This window comes from Carcharodon carcharias, chromosome 22, assembly GCF_017639515.1.
Source record: "Carcharodon carcharias isolate sCarCar2 chromosome 22, sCarCar2.pri, whole genome shotgun sequence".
NCBI lineage: Eukaryota > Metazoa > Chordata > Chondrichthyes > Lamniformes > Lamnidae > Carcharodon > Carcharodon carcharias.
Window position 1 is genome coordinate 53,312,502 of NC_054488.1, and position 18,542 is coordinate 53,331,043.

Genomic DNA, 18,542 nt, shown 5'->3' on the forward strand with positions numbered 1-18,542 from the left:
CGGCAGGTGGTATTTGTCAGGCTGACCAAATCCACAAGGGAAACTTGGCCACGCTATCACAATGGTTTTGCAATTTGTATTTATTTTGAGAGGGTTTGTGCAATGAGTCCACTAACATCTTTGCAGATTTTAAGTGTTAAATTAAAACATTAATCAACAAAAAAAATTAAAACACACGCACAAGATTACAGTCATACCATTACTTAATATTTTAATAAATCCCAAAATTGCTAATTAACCTGACTCTCAACTACACACCCACTTTAAGGCAACAGTCCAAAAATAGATTTTAAATGTAGAGAGGCAATCAGCAAGGTTACCATACCACCCACTCAACAGTGGAATTCCAAAGGCTTTTTAACACAACTTTGGTTACTAGAACATCGGACTTTTGCAAAGTGGCCATAGGCTATTTCTCCAAGTCTGCTTCACATGGTGTATCTTTTAGATCTTACGTGGTCACCCCGATACAACCTTCCCCCCTTTAAATATATTCTGTCCTCTTTAATCTATAAACCCCATTGTTTCCATATGTCTTTGGAATTTACTTTTCTCATACTATAAAAATCTTTCATATTGTCGATATGGCCTTTTCCGTTTGGGGAAAATTAAAAGTGATAACGTTGCCCTATTTATCCTGTTAGTTGTAAAACTTTATCGTGTTTCTTTGAAAACCAACCACCTCTCCACTTATCTTAAAATGCAACTTTCATTCACACCCTATCTACTGACTTTACCCCAGCTCATGCATTAGCATTTCAAATACCCTTTTTACACCTAACTCTTTTGATAATTTCAACGTTGCAGTCCATCTGACTCTAATTCAATTAAATCAGCCCCACACAACCATCCATACACACAAACATAAGCCTACTTTACAATACTCCACAATAATATGAAAAATACAGTAGTTTCACGACATGAGAGAAAAAGCTTTTTCTCATCTCTGTCTTAATTGGGCGACCCCTTATTTTTAAACAGCGGTCCCTAGTTCTAGATTCTCCCATAAGAGAAAACATCCTTTCTACAGCTATCTGTCAAGTCACCTCAGGATTTTATATGTTTATATGTTATATGAGTACTCTTCCAAACTTCAGCGGATACAAGCCTAGCCCGCCAGCCGTTCCTCATAAGACAACCTGCACATTCAGTGATTAATCTAGTAAACCTCTTCTGAATTGCTTCCAATGCATTTACATGTTTCTTTAAGGCTACCAATACTGTACACAGTACTCCAGATGTGGTCTCATCGATGCCCTGTATAACTGAAGCATATCCTCCCTATTCTTGTATTCAATTCCTCTTCCAATAAATGATAACATTCTATTAGCCTTGCTTATTATTTGCCACACCTGCATATTAACTTTTGCAATTCATGCACTAGGATGCCCAGCTCTCTCTGCATCTCAGAGCTCTGCAATCTCTCACCATTTAGATAATATGCTTTTTTATTCGTCCTGCCAAAATGGACAACCTCACATTTTCCCACATCATATTGCCTGCTCTTTGCCCACTCACCCAACCTATCTATATCCTTTTGTAGTCCACTTATGCCCTCTTCACAACTTACTTTCCTTCCTATCTTTGTCACCAGCAAATTTAGCAAGTATACCATCAGTCAGTTCATCCAAATCATTTATATAAATTGTAAAGAGTTGAGGCCCCATCACCGATCCTTGTGCCACACTACTTGTCATATCCTGCCAACCAGAAAATGACTCATTTATACCTATTCTGTTTCCTGTTAGCTAGCCAATCTTCTATCCATGCCAATATTTTACCCCATACGGCATGAGCTTTTATTTTTTGCAATAACCTTTGATGAAGCACCTTATCAAATGCCTTCTGAAAATCTAAATATAGTATATCCACCGGATCCCCTTTTCCACAGTTCTTCAAAGAGCTCCAATAAATTGGTTAAACATGATTTCCTTTCACAAAACCATGTTGGCTCTGCCTGATTACCTTGAATTTATCTAAATGCCCTGTTATGATGTCTTTAATAGCTAGTAACATTTTCCCTATGACAGATGTTAAGCTAACTGGCCTATAGTTTTTCTGTCTCCTCTTTTTGAATTATCTATTTTCCAATCTAATGGAACCTTCCCTGAATCTAGTGAATTTTAGACAATTAAAACCAATGTATCAATTATCTTACTAGCCACTTTTAAGATCCTAGGATGAAATCCGTCAGGACCTGGGGACTTGTCAACCCCCAGTTTCAACTTTTTGCTCAGTAACTTCCCTGGTGATTGTAATTTTCTTGAGTTCCTGCCTCTGTTCCAATTCTTGTCCTAGAACCATTTCTGGGATGTTACCTATATCCTCTGTAATGAAGACAGATACAAAATATCTGTTCAATTTATCTGCCATCTCCTTATTTTCCATTATTAACTTCCCAGACTCACTTTGTTAACTGTTTTTTAAAATATCTATAGAAGCTCTTACTATCTGTCTTTATATTTCTAGCTAGCTTTCTCGGGTGCTCTTAATTTTTCCCTCCTTATTAATCTTTTAGTTATTCTTTGCTTTTTTTTAATATTCTGTCCAGTCTTCTGACCTGCCACCCATCTTTGTACAATTAAATGCTTTTTCTTTAAGTTCGATACTATCTTTAACTTTTTTTTTAGTTAACCACGGATGGTGGGTCCTCCCTTTGGAATTTTTGTTGGAATTTATCTATTTTGTATATTTTGAAATATCCCCTCAAATGTCTGCCACTGCATCTCTATTGACCTATCCCTTAACCTAAATTGCTGGTTCACTTTCACTAGCTCTGCATTCATGCCCTCATAATTGCCTTTATTTAAGTTAAAATATTGTCTTAGATTCACTCTCTCTCCCTCAACCTGAATGTAAAATCAAATCATATTACGATCACTACTACCTGGGGTTGCCTTCACTATAAGGTCATTAATTAATCCTATCTCATTGCTCAACCCTAGGTCTAGTATAACCTGCTCCTTGGTTGGCTGCAGAACGTGCTGATTTAAGAAATTACCCAGAAAATTTAAAATGTGCTACTTTTGCCCATCTGATTATTCCAGTCTATATGGAACCTTCCCTGAATCTAGTGAATTTTAGACAATTAAAACCAATGTATCAATTATCTTACTAGCCACTTTTAAGATCCTAGGATGAAATCCGTCAGGACCTGGGGACTTGTCAACCCCCAGTTTCAACTTTTTGCTCAGTAACTTCCCTGGTGATTGTAATTTTCTTGAGTTCCTGCCTCTGTTAAGATCCCCCATGATAGTTGCCATACCTTTCTGACAAGCTCCCACTATTTCTTCTTTGATACCCTGTCCTATCATGTGACCGCATTGTGAGTGTACCTATACCAGATGGAGTGCAGTGGCTCAAGGAGGCAGCTCACTACCACCTCCTCAAGGGCAATTAGGGTTGACATCAAATGCTGGCCTAACAGCAACTCCTTTTTTAAAAAAAATGGCTTTTTTGTTTAGGTGCTGATTGAGATTCCCTTTTTAAAATCCCAGTAGCATCTTTCATCTGGAAAACTGAAATTTTAAAAATACGTATTAAATAAATAGATTTCAGTAATATATGTATATTGAAGCAAAGCAGAAAAGACTGGGCTTTGACATTTAGAATGCAATAACTAACTCTTCTGTCTTTCAGTGGCATCAGGAAAGTTCATGCCTTAGTGATTAACAGGTGATGTGCTGGAACATTCAGTTTTACTTTGAAATAAAATGGAAACAGATGGGCAAAATGATTACAATCAAATTTAAAATAGTTCTTATCCATAGTAGAAAAGTAAATAACTAATTCAGTTCATGCTGTTTCTTACTGAAGTTATTAAAGATGTAGTGAAGTGTTGAACCAAAGTGAATTGAATATCTTCAGATTTAAAATGCAGCTTTTATGTTGGTAACATTTCTGCACTGAACATGAGTTGCTCACTTTTTAGGAGTATAGTTTAGAAATATTTTACTTCTATGAAATTTTCTAATCTAACAATATTTAGCTTAGGGAAAGTTTAGGTTTTACAGCTGTGTGACAAAAGAGATGGAAATTTAAAATGTGTAAAGGATCTGTAGTTGAGTAGTTTGATATTGGTGTTCATTGCTTTCGTTCACATGATCTGATTCGAATATCTTCCATTTTTAAACAGAAAAAGAGAAAGAAGAGATCAAAGAAATTGAATGCAGCTGATAAATGTAAAGGCATTTCCTCTGCTTCTCAACTCAAACACTTGCATTCAGACAGTGAACACAGGGATATTGAAATAGAAGAAAGCAAAGTTGATGATGAAACTAGTGGTTACTCTGTCAGCAGTGATTTGACTAGTGACCTAAACTCTGCTAGTGATATTGCTGATATGCAGGCTGGTGTAAATGATGGACATACTCCCAACTCTACAGAAATGGAGGAAACTCCAGGTAGTTGCAGTCCAATCAAAGCCTTCACATTATCCAAAGACAGCATTATAACTGCTAAGAACAAAGCTGGTGCAGTCCAATCTGCCTCTGAAAGTGGCCTGCTTCACTCAAATGAGAACAACCAGTCAGCCTATGTAATGGGTGATGGAATTTTAACCACTGAGAAACGGAGTAGCGGAAAAGATGACACTGAACTTGAAAGAGAAGATGGTTCAGGTGAATCTGGATCAGCAGCCACTAATACTGACAGTGAACAACTTTATACAGCTGATAGCGACTTGAGTAGTTCGATTGAAGAAAAAAATAATAAGCAATATGATTCAAAGAAAGAAAAGGACATTCTGTGCACCAAGGTTACAATTTTACTATATATTTATAGAAATAAACTTTTTCTGACTGTTTTAGATTTTTAAAAAAATGATGTTTCCTATCAATAGCAATAGCTTGAAACTATCAAATGTAACTTGGCATACCGGAACAAATGTTGTAAAGGAAGATAATTCTGCATGATATGTTACAATTTTTTTTGATGGATAGATACTCAGTAGAGCAAGGAAATTCTAAAAATCCAGATTTTTTTTTTCAGCCTTTCTCTCCTTGACTGCTGATGGGCATGATCTTTGGATGCCTCTGGCGCCTCACCTAATGTGCTATTTTTCATGCATGAACCTTGAACAGCCCTAATTGTTTTGTCCTGTATGTTAGTTTCAACTAATTTGTAAAGACATTATAAGCAGAGAGAAAAACACTGGATAATGATTGTTGGCATGGGTCGATGAGTGAGGCTGTGCAGCAAAATCCAGTCCTGTCATCAGCTGATAGCCTGCAGGCTTTTCATCCTGTACCAATGGATAGCAATCAATTGTTCCTCTAGACTAAGTGAGCTGAGGGGCCAGCTGAGCTGTTATTGCCAGCCAGGATCAACCAACTGCAGAATAAGTTAATGTTTCACGTGTAACTCTTCAGCAGAATGGAAAAAAGGAAATATGAGTAAGCATTTAAATAGAATTAGAACAATTAGAACAACTTGAAGACAAAATCTCTCAAACCATCACCTATATTTCCTTTTCACAGATGCTGATTGACCTGCTTTTTCTATTTTTGTTTCTGTTCGCTTAAAGAACTTTGTAGACTCAGATGGCCTCCTGCCATTTATATGGGGCGCGTACATGTGAATTGGAATTCAGTAATGGCCTTGTGCATTATATTGAATGCAGTTATTAAAAGGTTTTACTGACTTCTTCAGACTTCATTCAGAAAGAATAGGTTAATTGTTCACAGGTGGAAGGTGAAGTTATTCAATTTAAACATTAGTATCCTGTGATGTTTGACAGCTGCTTTGGAAAGTCACATGATTTTAAAGCAACGCAGGGTGCTCAAAACAATCAATAGCATTTGTAGAGAGAACAGACATGTTTAATATTTCAGGTATGGATCATGTGTCATTCTTCTAATGTCCTTTGTTCCAGGATTTCTTGATAACAATATGGAATAGTTTTAAAGAAACTTTTGGGATGTGGGTGTTGCTGGCAAGACTGGCATTTATTGCCCATCCATAGTTACCCTCGAAGGTGCTGATTAGCCACCACCTTAACTTGCTGCAGCCCATGTGCCAAAAATACCCTCCACAATGTCGTTGGATAGGGAATTCCAAGATTTTGACCCAGCAACACTCAGTTGGGCACATTGAAGATTCCACAGAAAGATTAGGTAGACTAACCAGCTCCTATAATTTAATAAAAACTCAATGACTGCCAATGTAAAAAGCCTTCTAAAAAGGAACAGCAGATTGTGACCTTTCACCTTTTTCGCTTTGAAAAGATACTTAACAGTAGTCCCATTTCTATATACAGTCCTCCAAATAAAAGGTGTGGCTATGGGTACCCGCATGGGCCTAGTTATGCCTGTCTCTTTATGGGGTGTGTGGAACATTCCTTGTTCCAGTCCTACTCCGGCCCCCTCACACAACTCTTTCTCCGGTAGGTCAATGATTGCTTCAGTGCTGCTTCATGCTCTCGTCTGGGCCTGGAAAAATTTATTAATTTTGCTTCCAATTTCCACCCCGCCATCATTTTCACATGGTCCATCTCTGACACTTCCCTTCCTTGACCTCTCTGTCTCAATTTCTGGTGATAGACTGTCCACCAATATTCATTGCAAGCCTACCGACTCCCACAGCTACCTTGACTACAGCCCCTCACACCCCGCTTCCTGTAAGGACTCCATCCCATTCTCTCAGTTTCTTTGCCTCCGTTGCATCTGTTCTGATGCCATTTTCAAAAACAATTCCTCTGACATGTCTTCCTTCTTCCTTGACTGAGGTTTTCCACCCACGGTGGTTGACAGGGCCCACAACCGTGTCCGGCCCATCTCCCACTCATCCGCCCTCACACCTTCCTCTCCCTCCCAGAACCATAACAGCCTTGTCCTCACTTATCACCCCACCAGCCTCTGCATTCAAAGGATCATCCTCCGCCATTTCTGCCAACTCCAGCATGACACCACCACCAAATACATCTTCCCTTCATCCCCCTGGCAGCATTCCGCAGGTATCGTTCCCTCCAGAACACCCTGGTCCACTCCTCCATCCCCCTCTCCACCTCAACCCCCTCCCAAGGCACCTTCCCATGCAACCACAGAAGGTGCAACACCCCTACCCCTTTACTTCCCCTCTCCTCACTGTCCAAGGACCCAATCACTCCTTTCAAGTGAAGCAGCATTTCATTTGCACTTCCCTCAATTTAGTCTACTGCATTTGCTGCTCCCAATGCGGTTTCCTCTACATTGGAGAGACCAAACGCAGACTGGTTGACCGCTTTGCAGAACATCTTCAGCCTGTCTGCAAGCATGACCCAGACCTCCCTGTCGCTTGCCATTTCAACACTCCACCCTGCTCTCATGCCCACATGTCCATCCTTGGCCTGCTGCATTGTTGCAATGAAGCTCAACGCAAACTGGAGGAACAGCACCTCATCTTCCAACTAGGCATTCCACAGCCTTCCAGACTGAATATTGAATTCAACAATTTTAGATCATGAACTCTCTCCTCCATCCCCACCCCCTTTACGATCCCCCTTTTTTCCAATAATTTATATAGATATTTCTTTTCCCACCTATTTCCATTATTTTTAAATGTATTTCCATCCATTGTTTTGTCTCTGCCTTTTAGCCTATTTCGATCCCTTCCCCCCACCCCACCCCCACTTGGGCTATCTGCACCTTTATTATCACATTCCTTAGATAATATCACCACCTTCAACACCTCCTTGTCCTTTTTATCTATGACATCTTTTGGTTATCTCTACCTATCACTGGCCCTCTATCCAGCTCTACCTGTCCCCCCCCGCCCCCCCAAACGTTAACTGTGTTCCTCTCCGCAGATGCTGTCAGACCTGATCTGCTGAGTTTTTCCAGGTATTTTTATTTTTGTTTTGGATTTCCAGCATCCGCAGTTTTTTGCTTCTACCTTTTTATTATCAGCTTGCTTCATTGCATTTGCTATTTTACCACAAGCATTTCTGAAGTCCCATTTTTCCCTTATACTTCCAATTGTGAAAAGTTTGTTTTATCGCAGATCAAATTAATTCATTGCAATTTCCACTTATTTGCAGTTGGGGCGCTCAGAAATCTCACTTTAATGAGATTTGTCACCTTTGAACCTGAGACTTCCACCTCCCAATCCAATTTGCATTCATTGGTGAAATTGCCTAAGAACCTGTTTATTAACGTCATGTCAGTGTGTGAACAAGTGGTTATCTTAAAAATTTGAATACAGGATTGGAAAGCTAGCACAAATGCAAGGCATTTCCGATTCTCCAGTTTACAAAATTCCGAAAAGAAAATCAAATATCCTGAAGGGCTGGGGAGGAAAAGGGAAAACACGATAGTAAACAGGAGCTTGACAGAAAGATAATGATTCCTGCACACAGTGGTTTCTGTTTCAGATTTCTCTGAGGAATTTGGTATTTTAAAGATATGTAAGATTATAGTGTGATGGATGTCATACACTTATCCAGTGACTAACTGCTACATTAATAACTGCTTTAGAAACTGCAGTTTGGTTCCTCGTGAGGAAAACAATGACTCTTGTGATAATAAGGATGTTAGTAAAAGAATTCCTGGTGGCTCACATAAGGCAGAGTTTGATCTTTTTTGATTTGATGATGACCCATAACCTGTACCGAGTGGTGACTGACACCAGGTGTGAAAAAAACAAAAAACATTAGAGAACACGAGGTCCCCTTACGGTCGTGGCTACTGACGCTAATCCCAAAGGAAAAAAATATAGCAAAAAGACATCAGATAGCAGGTGCATTCAAATTTTGTTTTTCTTTTTGGTGGCCTCCAGGGTGAATATCCAGGAACTTCTAATATAGAGAATCAAATTCAACAGAACAAAAAGAAAGGACTTGAGCATGACTCCGAAGTTGGGCAAGAAAAATGGCTTGATAGTTCATTGGTGCCGATGAAGCGGAAAAACAGTACAGAATTGTCTACTACAACAATGGACAACAAAAGCAATGAGCATGGCACTGAATCTGAGAGTCTAAACAGAAAAGACAAAAAGAAAAAGAAAAAAGATTCAAGTAACAAGTCTTCTATCCAAAGGTGGGAAATGTGCTAAGTAGAAAGTCAATTTGTTTATTAAACAAATACCAAGTATTTGCTCACTTCAGACTATTTAATTTCTACAATATCTTGGCATTGCATTTTGTTGCAGTATCTTGTTATACATCTTCGCGATGTGCCAAATTTAAAATTTGCATTGAACACGATCTTGACATTTTTATTACTTGAAGGAGAATTTTCTCTCAAAATATCTATTTTGGCACTTAAAGTTCATCAAAATTGCAATTAATACAATTAAACAGTAACAATAATTGCCATATATCTTGGAGCCATTTGAATGGAAAGCTTGTTAATTTTTTACTTCCCAAATATCTGCTATTTTAAATTGTTTTGCAACATGCATATTTACTTGTATGCTCAAAACAGAATTTGTTACACTTTGGTGTCTGCTTTTCCATTTAAAATTTGTACATTCACAATTGCAATTGAAATCACCCATGTAAATTTCTGATGACCCTCCCATAGCTGATGGCATTTATTTCCCTCAATTTTGCATTTCTGAGCTCATCAGTTTGTTTGGCAGACGAACTCCCATTCAGCGACCTTGTTTTCCAAGATTATGGTTAGCTTTGAGTCATTCATAGCAACCTAGCCTCTGAAATGGAAGGTGTTAAAGCCCTACTATGGAGCTTTGCACACAAATTCTAGTCATACATCAGTTATCTTAAGGGAGTGCTGCACTTTTAGAGGTGCTGTCCCTCAGATGAAACATTGAAAACAGAGTCTGTGTGCCTTTGTTTGAAGAAAAGGAGGAGAGCTTTTTGGTGTCCTGATTTATCCCTCAATCAACATCCCTAAAATAGATTACCTAGTTATTCATCTCACTTCTGTTTTGAGAATCTTCCTGTGCCAATGTTTACCTATACTCCAACAGTGACTGCAACCGCATAAATGCATATTCTTTTTATTTCGCCATATAAATAACAAAAAAAATGTACTACCTAAAATTATATACTTTATGTCCTTAATCAGTGTGCTCAGATCAAGTTATTACTCGCTATCAACCTCTTAACCTGAAGGCTACACTTAATCTTGACTTGACAGAAGATTGACTTGCAGTAAATTAAAAATATTAATCCTGCATCTTGTTGTCCTGAATCTTGGTCACACTTTTGTGTCAGGTTACTATTACATTTTGCTTTGACATTCCCTGTGTCGAGTTGCCACGATTACATGCTTTGATTAGTAGGTGGCAAATGGAACAAATTCCTTTCTTTCCCAGCCCTGTTACCATCTTGAATTCTGCTTATGAAAATGCAATTGCTTCATTTTTGTTTTTAAACTTTCAATTTTCTTTTTACTAGGCTATCTTACTCATGCTTTCTGGTCATCTTTATGGCCCCTGCAATTTAAAAAAAAAAATCAGTCTCCCACTTTCTTACTTGCTTCCCCACTCACCCACTCCATGCTTGACTATCTCAGTTTCTGTTCCCTGCTACCAGCAGCCATCAAACAGCATTTTACTCTCCAACCCTTTAAACTCCTTTTCTCTGGAGCCCCTCATGTTTCAAGACCCTCCATTTTCACTTTGATGCCCATTACAGCTACCTATATCATGTCATGCTGCTAGTTTTTACCCACTCAGCTCATTTAAAAAAAAATCACCTCTCATGTCTTCCTGTGTTCCAAAGATATCTCTGCTTGCAGTCCACCCACTGACAAAGGCCTTTCACAGCTGTGACCAGTAAAGTTGAGGTTGTTGAGTTTATTACAATTATAAAATTACATCCCGAATTTCAAGGTCAGAGGTAAAGTGATGATGCTTGCCACTGACATCAAAGAAAGCTGCCTGCAAAGATCTAGTGACCTCTGTGCTGTGGATTTCCCCTTTCCCAACCATAGTTTGAAACTGGCACAAAGTCGAGGAGATCTCCAGGCATCCAGCAACAGTGGTGTCGTTTAACAGAGTAAACTCCTCACAGACAAGAAGCTAGGAAGTAAGATCCACTGATTATCCTTTGCTTTCGAAGAAATTTTACAGAGCGAAATAAGTGATTGGAATATTCAAATAGGATTAGGATAGAGGCTGAAATATCATAAGCAAATGCTTTTAAAAAAAATGAAAACATGTTGAGTTAATGCAATTATAATAAAGAAATTCGACATTTCACCAAATAAGAATTCATTTTTCAGGTCCATGGAGGATTTTCAGCCATAATTATGAGGTTAGAGTGTGCTGTTAAAAACCCAAATACATCTCATTCAACCAGGTGCAACTTTTTTTCAAGGGTTTTTACAACAAGACTAATAATGTAATGGGATATATTTTTCTCAGCTCAGTGATTTCTGTTTGGTTGCAGTCTGCAGGGACCTCAGCAAAACAGCCTATTGAGAATCACTGGCAGTAACTTCTGGATTTCTGTGTTGAACAGTGCATGCATATATGGACTCCAGAAGTTGCTGCCAGTTACGGAGGAGTAATGGCAGTTTTGCAGTCATTACCAGCGCAAAATCTGGGCCAAAGCCTTGCAGAACACCATTTATACTTCCTGCATTTTAAAGTTGAATGTAATAAAATAGTGTAAAACTGAAAGTTTATTAAAGTGAAATACCTAAATATTTTGTCTTTCAAGGAGTAAAATATTTTTATTTTCTTTAAAAATATTTTTTAATCAACAGGTACAACGTTTTAACGCAGGCAGAAACTGTTGTCATTTATTTCCATGCATTATTATCGAAGGATTTTAAATTCAGTCCGGAATCAGATGTGGTAGTTGTGAGAGGTCTCGGCGGGGACTGGAGCACGGATATGTTGGAGATGCGTGTAACCAAGTAGGTTTCCAAGTTACTGCTTGAGTTCTTTCAAGGCAGTTTTTTTGTTTTAATTTATTATGAATTTGCGAAAAATGAAAATGCTTACAATGACAACTTGTATTTATATAAAGACTTTAACAACATAAAATGTCCTAAAACAGGAGCATTATCACATGAGGAAATATTGGGGCAGATGACTGAATGTTTGGTCAGAGGTAGGTTTTAAGGAGGAGACAAAGGCAGAGAGGTTTAAGAAAGAAATTCCAGAACTTATGGCAGCGTGATTAAGTGTGGATACGGAAGATACCAGAATTGGAGGAGCACAGATTTTTCAAAGGGCTGGAGGAGGTTAGAGACATGGAGACATCTGAAGACACCATTGAGAATTTTGCATTGGCTCCTGGTTAAGCAACCCTCAATGTACGTCAGTGAGCACAGGGATAATGGGTGAATGAGATCTGATGTAAGTTAGGACATGAGCTGAGCCAAAACTCAAGCTTATAGTGGGTGGAAGATGGGAGACTGGCCAGGAGTGTGTTAGAATAGACAAGTCCAGAGGTAAAAAAGAGATCAGGATTTCAGCAACTGATGATCTTAGGCAGGGGTGGATTCAGGAGGTGTTGCATAAATGAAAATAGATGGTCTAGTCCAAACCACTGGATGGAATGACTTGTGTCATGGTCCATCTGTATGACTGGTCAATTCTACTGGACTTAAAGTTATCTTCCATTTAGAAGCCAGTGTCTTTTGAAAATTGGTAAACTTGGATTCTACAGTACGTTCTGTGTCAGTTCAAAAGCTTAACATTTGCCTTGGACTTGAAATTACAGAAAGGCTTTCATCCTAGCCTATAATTCCTTTAGAATTGATGCATAACGGGGAGCTGTGTGCCGGACTCTACAACGTAAGGTGTCAAGTTAATGTAATGACTTTCAATACAGTATTTTCCACCACTAAAATGTTGATGCCTTTTTCATATTTGAATTAGAAATTAAGTCCTTTTTATAAGAAGGACCCCTTAGCTAAGATCTGACATATAAAATCTAATTCTGTTTTCGCCAAACTTGTAAGTCATTTCTCTTCAGATATTGTAATTTTGAAAAATTAGCTTGTATTATTCATGTATTTTGAAAATGAACTTTTACATTAAAGATAAAACAAGGTATAAAATGACATCCATTTACAATAGTGAATTGTTACAAATTTGATTCTTTCCATTTTAAAAGAGGTGGATAGATGACTGTCTTGTGGCTTTCTGACTTCTGTATACTAAAGTAATGGAGAGGATTGCCTGTGGATTTGATTTATATGAAATTCAGAAAGGTATTTGATGAAGTCCCTCGAGAGTCTTTTAGCCAATGTTGAAGCTTGTGGAATTGAAGGAAAGTTATTAGCTTGGTTAGAATATAGGCTGAGGGGCAGGACGTAGAGAGTAGGGCTAATGAGTAGGTATTCTAATTGGCCGAATGTGACTAGTCCCATGAGAATCAGTTTTGAGGCCTCATCTATTCACTACTTATTAATGACTTACATGACGGGATAGAAAGCCTCGTATCCAAAGTTGCTGATGACATGGAATATAGGCAACATTGTAAGCAGTTGAGTTGGAGGTGTTAAAGTGCAGAGATAGATTGTGAATGGGCAAGACCATAGGCAAAGGTGAGGTCATCTACTTTGGACCTCAAAAGGACAGAACAGCATATTTTCTAAATGGTGAAAAACTAGAAACCATGGAACGTCCAAAGAAACTTGAGGTCCAGATATTGAAATGCCATGAACAGGTACAGAAAATAATTAAAAACATTAATGGAATGCTGGCCTTTACATCTAAAGTACTAGAATACAAGGAGGTAGAAGTGTTGGATCTATAAAACTCTGGTTAGAGTACACGTGGAGTCCTGGGAACAGTTCTGGGCACCTTATCTAAAGAAGAATATACAGGTACCAAATCCAGCTGTCTGAAAACCAGAATTGTTCAAAAGCCAGACATTTCTCTCTCTTTTGGGCACCACTCAACATTTACAATGTTTATATAATTTACCCTGTCTTTTGTATGTTATCACATCAAATAACATCCGCCTCAGGTGCCAGCATTCAGCAGCTGTCCTGTATGGGGGAATTGATGTGGGCTAACATTATAAGAATACTGTTTGGTCTCTTTTATTACTTGTGTCTCACTGCTGCACATATAGCCACCAACATTAAAGATAACCACCAAGATTACTCTGCGCGTGTGCAGTGCAATCACTGATGTCATTCCAAAGCACCAGTATCAGAGACCTGATCCTTTCTTGTCAATCTTTTATCAGGATTAAGATCAAAGATAGGAATACTTGTTTATGGATGAGCGTAGAGGTATTGGGATCAAAATGGTTGTGTCTTCGGACACTTAAGTTTCTTGTAGCTTCACCATGATGAAAATGCATGATATAGACAAATAATCCAAAGTCCAAGAAAATCTGATATATGGCATGGCATCGGTCCTGAGGTTGCTGGATTTGAAGTGCTGCCTTGGTATTGACCTTGGAGGGAGTGCAGCGTAGATTCACTAGAATGATACCTGGACTCCAAGGGTTAAACTGAGTGAAAATTACACAAATTAAGGTTGTATCCTCTAGACTTTAGAAGTCAAGGGATGATTTGATCAAAATTTTCAAGATATTTGTTACAATCTCCATTGAGATTGATAACTTTTAAGTGGGCTGAAAGAATCACCAATTTCCCCAAGAATCACCAAGTTTTAAGACTTTTATTGTAACACATTACTTAAAAACAACATTGACTAAACACTTTCAGTAGGCGAATTGAAAATCCTACAATATCACTATACTTTACGCCGCACTCTCCACAAATAGCAAACAATTCGCAGTTGCTCCCAGTTTACAATGGGTTCATATTTCCCTGTTTTGCTGAGTAGTAACTTCAAGTGACTGTCTCAAGGCGCATCCCTCAGTTTTTGTAAAGTTTCCAAATCCAATACCAGCAGTAAAGCCTGTACTGGCTATTCTTCTTCCCACCCCATCCCTGGCCACAACAGGATGAATCTTACGGATTCAAAAACAAAAATAAAAATAGCTGTAAAACCTCAGCAGTTCTGACAGCATCTGCGGAGAGGACGACGGTTGAAGTTTCAAATCCATATGACTCTTCATCAGAACTAAGGAAATAGAGAAATGAGGTGAAATATAAACTGGTAGAGGGGCTGGGACAGGGAGAGCTGGATAGAGGGCCAGTGATAGGTGGAGGCAAAGAAGAGATTGCCAAAGATGTCATAGACAAAAGAACAAAGGGGTGTTGACGGTGGTGATATTATCTAAGGAATGTGCTAATGGTGACATTAAGGGTAGCAAGCAGGACAAGCAAGCGGCAGATGGCCCTAGTGGGGGGGGGGGGGGGGCGCGCGCGGTGGGGGGGGGGCGGGGGGGGGGGGGGGGTGGGGGGGGGGGGGGGGGGGGCGCGGTGGGAGGGAGGATTGAATTGGGCTAAAAGGTGGAAATAAAACAATAGATCGAAATAAATTTAAAAATAGGTGGGAAAAGAACAATGTATTTTTTTGTAAATTATAAATTATTGGAAAAAGGGGGATCGGAAAGGGTGTGGGGATGGAGGAGAGAGTTCATGATTTGAAGTTGTTGAACTCAATATTAAGTCCAGAAGGCTGTAAAGTGCCTAGTCGTAAGATGAGGTGCTGTTCATCCAGTTTGCGTTGAGCTTCACTGGAACATTGCAGCAGGCTGAGGACAGACATGTGGGCATGAGAGCAGGGTGGAGTGTTGAAATGACAAGCGACAGGGAGGTCTGGGTCATGCTTGCGGACAGACCGAAGGTGTTCCGCAAAGCGGTCACCCAGTCTGCGTCTGGTCTCTCTAGTGTAGAGGAGACCGCGTTGGGAGCAGTGAATGCAGTAGATTAAATTGAGGGAAGTGCAAGTGAAATGCTGCTTCACTTGAAAGGAGTGTTTGGGCCCTTGGATGGTGAGGAGAGGGGAAGTAAAGGGGCAGGTGTTGCACCTTCTGCGGTTGCATGGGAAGGTGCCGTGGGAGGGGGTTGAGGTGTACGGGGTAATGGAGGAGTGGACCAGGGTGTCCCGGAGGGAACGATTCCTGTGGAAAGCTGCTGGTGGGGTGAAGGGAAGATGTGTTGGTGGTGGCATCATGCTGGAGTTGGCGGAAATGGTGGAGGATGATCCTTTGAACGCGGAGGCTGGTGGGGTGATAAGTGAGGACAAGGGGGACCCTATCATGGTTCTGAGAGGGAGAGGAAGGAGTGAGGGCGGATGCGCGGGAGATGGGCCGGACATGGTTGAGGGCCTTGTCAACCAGCATGGGTGGGAAACCTCGGTTAAAGAAGAAGGAAGACATGTCAAAGGAACTGTTTTTGAAAGTGGCATCATCAGAACAGATGCAACGGAGGCGAAGGAACTGAGAGAATGGGATGGAGTTCTTACAGGAAGCGGGGTGTGAGGAGCTGTAGTCGAGGTAGCTGTGGGAGTCGGTAGGTTTGTAATGAGTATTGCGAATAGCTTATCACCAGAAATTGAGATGGAGAGGTCAAGGAAGGGAAGGGAAGTGTCAGTGATGGACCATGTGAAAATGATGGAGGGGTGGAAATTGGAAGCAAAATTAATACATTTTTCCAGATCCAGATGAGACCATGAAGCGGCACTGAAGCAGTCGTCGATGTACCGGAGAAAGAGTTGTGTGAGGGGGCCTGAGTAGGACTGGAACAAAGAATGTCCCACATACTCCATAAAGAGACAGGCATAACTGGGGCCCATGTGCGTATCCATAGCCATGCCTTTTATTTGAAGGAAGTGAGATGAGTTTAAGGAGAAATTGTTCAATGAGAGAACAAGTTCATCCAAATGGAGGAGAGTAGTAGTGGATGGGGATTGTTCGGGCCTCTGTTCGAGCAAGAAGCGGAGAGCCCTCAGACCATCACGGTGGGGGATGGAGGCGTAGAGTGATTGGACGTCCATTCTTTGGATGGCTGTAGATGCATCAATTTGACAAGAGAACATTTGCTTCATATATCCAGCTTTGGTAGCTCGCAGAGAACTTGCATCAGCTTCTGTCTGCTAACCACACCCACTGCCATCCTTTTCCACTTCTGCTCAAAAGCCAGGATATGGAAAATCTATTCACTGTCAGCACAGCTGCCCTTGCCTTAGTTCCCAGGTGTGAGAACTCCACTCTTTGCAGAACAAGTCTCTTGACTGGGCTTCCTTGTTCCTGTAGCAACCAAGTCAGTCTTGTTGTCAAGTCACATGACCCTTTACGTCTCCATTTTACCTTAAATTAAAGACCATAAGACGTAGGAGCAGAAGCAGGTCATTCAGCCCATTGAGTCTGCCATTCAATAAGATCATGGCTGATCTGCTAATCTTCCACTTTTCTGCCTTTCCCCTGTAACCCTTGATTCCCTTACTGATTAAAAATCTGTATCTAAGCCTTGTATATGCTTAATGACCCAGCCTCCACAGCCCCCTGTGGTAAAGAATTCCACAGATTAAGCACCCTCTGAGAAAAGAAATTCCTTCTCACCACTGTCTTAAATGAGTGACCCCTCACTCTGAGATTCTGCCCTCAGGGCTTGACTCTACCACAAGGGGAAACAGCCCCTCAGCATCTACCTGTCAAGCCCCCTAAGAATCTTATATGTTTCAATAAGGTCGCCTCTCATTCTTCTAAACTCCATTGACACAGTCCCAAAACATACAAATATCAAGTCTGTAGGATTGTTAACACCTCCCTCTTCAATAGATCACTGAAGGGAACATGTAGCGTAGATAGATTTTTTTCTATTTTCTTTGATGGGGGACTGGTGTTGAAATTAGGGGCAGAATTTTGCCCTTAATGGGCGTGCAGGCCCACTGGCTCGGCGGGCGGGCAGACAGCTGACCCCCGCCACCGAAACAGGGCCCGCTGCCATTTTGAGTGGGCGGGTCAATTAAGGCCCGCTCAGCGGCCTGCCCAACAGGAAGTGCTATGCGCTTCCTGTGCGGGGGTGGGGGGAGGGAATCCCCAGCTGTCAAAGTGCGCTCTTTCACGCATCCGTATGAAAGAGCGCACATCTCTGAGACAAAGTACTGTTGCAGGGAGATTACTGACAGTGCAAAAAACTTTAAAAATAGAAAAATTTAAAAATTATTAACATGTCCCCCTCATGTGACAATGGCACACGAGATGGTACAGGTTAATAAAAAGGACATAAACTTTATTACTCTTTTTAAAAATGGACATGAAGCCTCATCCTGCCAGTGGATGAGGTTTCATGCATTAGCAGGAGCCCGCTGGGGCTCCTAGCCAGTCCGCCAGCCTTAAGGTTGGACGGGCAGGTCTTTGATTATCTTAATTAGCCTGTCAATGGCCTCAATTGACTTCGCTGTCCACCCGCCTTCCTAAAAATTTAAAGGGACCAGGATGATGTTGGGGGTTCTTCCTGAAGTCGTTCCGCGTCGTTTTCCCGTTGGTGAGCGGGCCCCACCCCCAAATCGCCAACAGGAAAATTCAGGCCTGGGAAACACTTATACACACAAAGGATGGTAGCATTTTTAGAACTCCCTTTGATGCTAGACCAGTTGTTAATTTTAAAATAGTGGTTGACAGATTTTTGTTATCTGAAGGTGTTAAGGATATGAGACAAAGACAAATACATGGATTTAGGTCACAGATCTCAGTAAGTGGCTGAAAGGGCCAAATTCCTGTCGCATATTGTATTAATTTTGTGTAACTTCTTATGTAATACAGGAACCTC

General features: G+C 40.4%; 1 protein-coding gene across 3 annotated transcripts in view; it reads left to right on the forward strand.

The window, feature by feature from the left end:
- Positions 1 to 18,542, forward strand: part of LOC121293857 (E3 ubiquitin-protein ligase rnf213-alpha-like) — a 158,988-nt gene that overhangs the window by 18,775 nt on the left and 121,671 nt on the right. For all 3 annotated transcript variants that reach the window (XM_041217270.1, XM_041217273.1, XM_041217271.1), the window contains exons 5-7: positions 4,136 to 4,756; positions 8,752 to 9,011; positions 11,652 to 11,804. In XM_041217270.1, the coding sequence (XP_041073204.1) occupies positions 4,136 to 4,756; positions 8,752 to 9,011; positions 11,652 to 11,804 (1,034 nt within the window). The remainder of the gene's footprint in view (positions 1 to 4,135; positions 4,757 to 8,751; positions 9,012 to 11,651; positions 11,805 to 18,542) is intronic.